At 33.9% G+C, this 3560-nt stretch overlaps 1 protein-coding gene across 1 annotated transcript; it reads left to right on the forward strand.

Moving 5' to 3' along the window:
* The first annotated feature begins 1756 nt into the window (after nt 1–1756).
* On the forward strand, nt 1757–2754 carry LOC114175693 (uncharacterized). Its single transcript, XM_028060475.2, has one exon. The coding sequence runs from the start codon at nt 1845–1847 to the stop codon at nt 2469–2471; it is 627 nt and encodes a 208-aa protein (XP_027916276.2). The 5' UTR covers nt 1757–1844; the 3' UTR covers nt 2472–2754.
* The last annotated feature ends 806 nt before the right edge of the window (nt 2755–3560 follow it).

Below are 3560 nucleotides of genomic sequence, written 5' to 3' on the forward strand. Positions count from 1 at the left end.
GACAAATACTTTTAAATGATGCACATAATAAATATTTAAATATTTACGCATATTTAATAGTGTTGTGTTTTTAATTAACGACATTCGATAATTATTTAAATTATTTTATTATATATATTTATGTTAACAATAAATTACTATTTTTTTCCCTTTTTAGTCTTTTGATTTTGTTTGCGTTAAGGAATAAAAGAGAAAGAAAAAAGAAAAACGAAATTGTGTTTGTTAATCCAGCCAACTATTCTTCTTCATTTATACGAGTTTACTCTCCAATTTAAAGAAAGTGTGAATCTAAAGAACCTTGTTGTGTATTTTATTTTGGGATTGACCTTAAAACTATTGAGTGAACTTTAATTCGAAACATTACTGTTGATGATTTAGTTGGGGGTAGACTTTTATATTAATATTACGACCTATATGGTTTGATTTCATCCATGTATTCATTTATTATTTTATTTTAAACATTTAAGTATATCCCGACATAAATGGGTAACATTCGTTCTTACAATAATGTTTCGTTCACACATATTTGAAATCAGAAAAACGATTTTCTATGGCACTGTTGATTTTGATAAGCATAGCAGATAAGACATCGTCAATACCATGTGTCCGTTTGCATGGTGAAGATTGAATTTTCAATTCAAAGAATATCAATTAATGAAAGGTAGAGAGATATTTGATGAACCAAAAATGAAAGGGAAGGCCGACAAAAGTAAATAAAAAATGAAAAATAAAAGTGTGATAAATAATAAATATTGTTTTAAATTCATGATTACTGGTGTCGACGGATTCTTGGTAATTGCATGGAAGAAACCATTGGCACCACGTAGATAACTTTTGGGGCTAAAGTACCAAACACTTCAAAGAAGAATAAAAATTATTGCGTAAAAAATAAAAAAAAACTAATATATTCTATTTTTATTCTTCGGCAATTGACTCTTTTGGCCAGTCACGAATAAAATTCGTAGTAATATTCTTTTCGTGAAATATCACTTTACCTTTTGATAATTGTCGCGGAAAAGAGTAGATAATAATAAAAAGCATGTGGATATGGTCTTAGGTTTGGGAGAAGATAAAAAGAAAATAAATAGTCAAACAGAAAAAATAAAAGGAAAAACCCGCCAACACGACGAGACTCAATCGTAACCAACTTCAGACAATTGGCGCCAACAACATTAACAACATCAACAGCGTATGTTCGAAGGCTCAGAAACTTCTTTCCTTGAAAAATCAGCATGAATTTGTCAAAATTAAAAAATTGATTTTATGTCTGAAAATAATAATAATAATAAAAAAAAAAGCAAAATCCCAGAATCCAACAACAGCGCTCCACCAGCGGTGGGGTAGGCCAAGACCAGTGACCACTCCAAAATTCCAAACCCCCAAAAGTAAATAAAAGAAAAAAAAAAAAAAAACAAAACAAACCACATGATTCCCCGATGTCGGTGGGCCCGCACCCACGGACTTCACACAGCATTCAAATATAGTTAAAGTGCCATAAATGAAACAAAAAATATCCTCCTCTTACCCCGCAATAATGACCAACGGATCCCACACGCAAATTTCATAATCCTTTTTTGTTTTAATTTATTTATTTATTAAAAACAATAAAATGAATTTAATGAAAAAGGAAAAAGAAAGCAGAATGCGGGTTTTTCTGCTATGCACGCGCCTGTCTCTATCTGCCGTTAATGAATGAATTAAAGTAAAGTAATCCTATCTATCACACTTTTCTCACCACTATATATACCCTTCACCCTATATTTCTCCCTCCACCCAAACATTTTCATTTTCTCTCTCTACACTCTGTTCTCCAAGCTTCACCCACACTAAACCCTCCTTCACAAATGGACCAACCCAAACCCACCAACACCGACAAGAGGAAACGAGTTCGGGATGACTCCGACTCGCTCCCAAACTCACTCAAACTCCCACGAGTTGACAACAGCAGCTCCTCCGAGTCTCACCGGGTTGACTCCGCCGAGTTCCAACTCGCCCGGGTCGACCCGGACTTCTTCAGCATGCTGAACGATGCGGAGAATGTGACGGAGCGTGACCCCGCCGTCGAGGTTGAGCACCTCGACTCTTTCATCAAGAGTTTCGAAGAGGAAATACTCGCTCCGCCTTCTTCCGACCCCAACCTACCACCCGAACCGGAGGTCTTTGAACCGAACCTTGGTTACTTACTGGAAGCATCCGACGACGAGCTAGGGTTGCCGCCCACGGTGGCGCCGTGCGAGGACGAGTCAAAACACGAAATCTTTGACTCGGGTCGGGTTGGACCCGAGGGAGTGGATCTGACGGGATTTTTAGGGTTTGAGGATGATATTGGGAGCTACGAAGGTTTTGGTTTCGTTGGGTACGGTGACGTGGATGATAACGGTGGCGGTTACGTGACTATAGATGGGTTGTTTGATCATGCGGAACCTGGCGTCGATATTTTGTGGCGGTCGGAGTCGTTGCAGGCGATGTAGGGGATGGTTTTTGAAGATTAATTAATTAATTAGTTAGTTAATTAAGCTAATGGAAAATTTGGAAGGTGTAAAAAGATGTTAGGCGCCACAGGTAACAACGTAGGTGGTTAGTTAGATGTGAAATTATTGTGTTAGGATTGTGAAAATTTGTTGTTTTGGTTTGTTCTATTGGACTGAAACAAACAAATAGGCCTTGACCCAGACTTGTTTTTTAATCTTTTTGTAAAATGTTCTTTCAAATGTGAAATTAATTATGTAGTTAGGCATGAATGGGTAAAGTTAAGATCGTTGTTATTCTTGGCGAAAAAGCAAAGGCCTCAAGTTTGATGTTAGCGTTTAACCTTTTTAAGTTTTGTCCACGTTTTTTTATTTTCGATTGGGTTGGGTTATCCGTCAGATTCAGCTAAAAACATGTCATAAGGGGTTACGTATGATTTGTTCCTGAATTCGTCTTTTATTTTATTTTTTTCTGTTTTATTTTCATTTACCTATTTTAGCTTTATATCCATTATTTTCGAGAAATATCTGATGAGGAGTAAAATAAATTATGTGTATATTATTAAATTGCAATGGTAAAATCAGGAAATAAGTATTTCAATCACATTAAATTATAGGGTTAAAATAAAATAAAAAGTAAAACGTACTTTTTAAGTTCTTAAACTTAGACACCGACTTCAAAAATGAACGAAAATATAGTTTTAATCTAATTGGATTAAAAGACTTTTAGGTTGATGTTTCAGTTTTTCCAGCTTTAATAAAATTTATATTTAATTATTTTTAAATTTTAATTTTGTATCAAATGAATTAAAAATATATTTAATCTATTTAAAAATCAAGTGATTTCATGAAATTATGTACTAAGTTTTATGTTTTAAGTTAAAATATTTTCAACCAAATAAACAACGAATTCAAGAGCGAAACCTGACCCTCTAATATTGGGTTGCGAAATTAATTTTATATGTAGATTAAACAAAAAAGAGTAACATAAAGGAAGAAATGAAATTATGATTTTTTTATGTTGAAGTTAACATGTTACCATATTTTAGTTAATATGTAAATTTTTTGACGTCTATTATTGTTTAAGGATTC

This window comes from Vigna unguiculata, chromosome 3, assembly GCF_037176805.1.
Source record: "Vigna unguiculata cultivar grain cowpea cultivar isolate G323 ecotype 2 chromosome 3, ASM3717680v1, whole genome shotgun sequence".
In the NCBI taxonomy this organism is placed as follows: domain Eukaryota; kingdom Viridiplantae; phylum Streptophyta; class Magnoliopsida; order Fabales; family Fabaceae; genus Vigna; species Vigna unguiculata.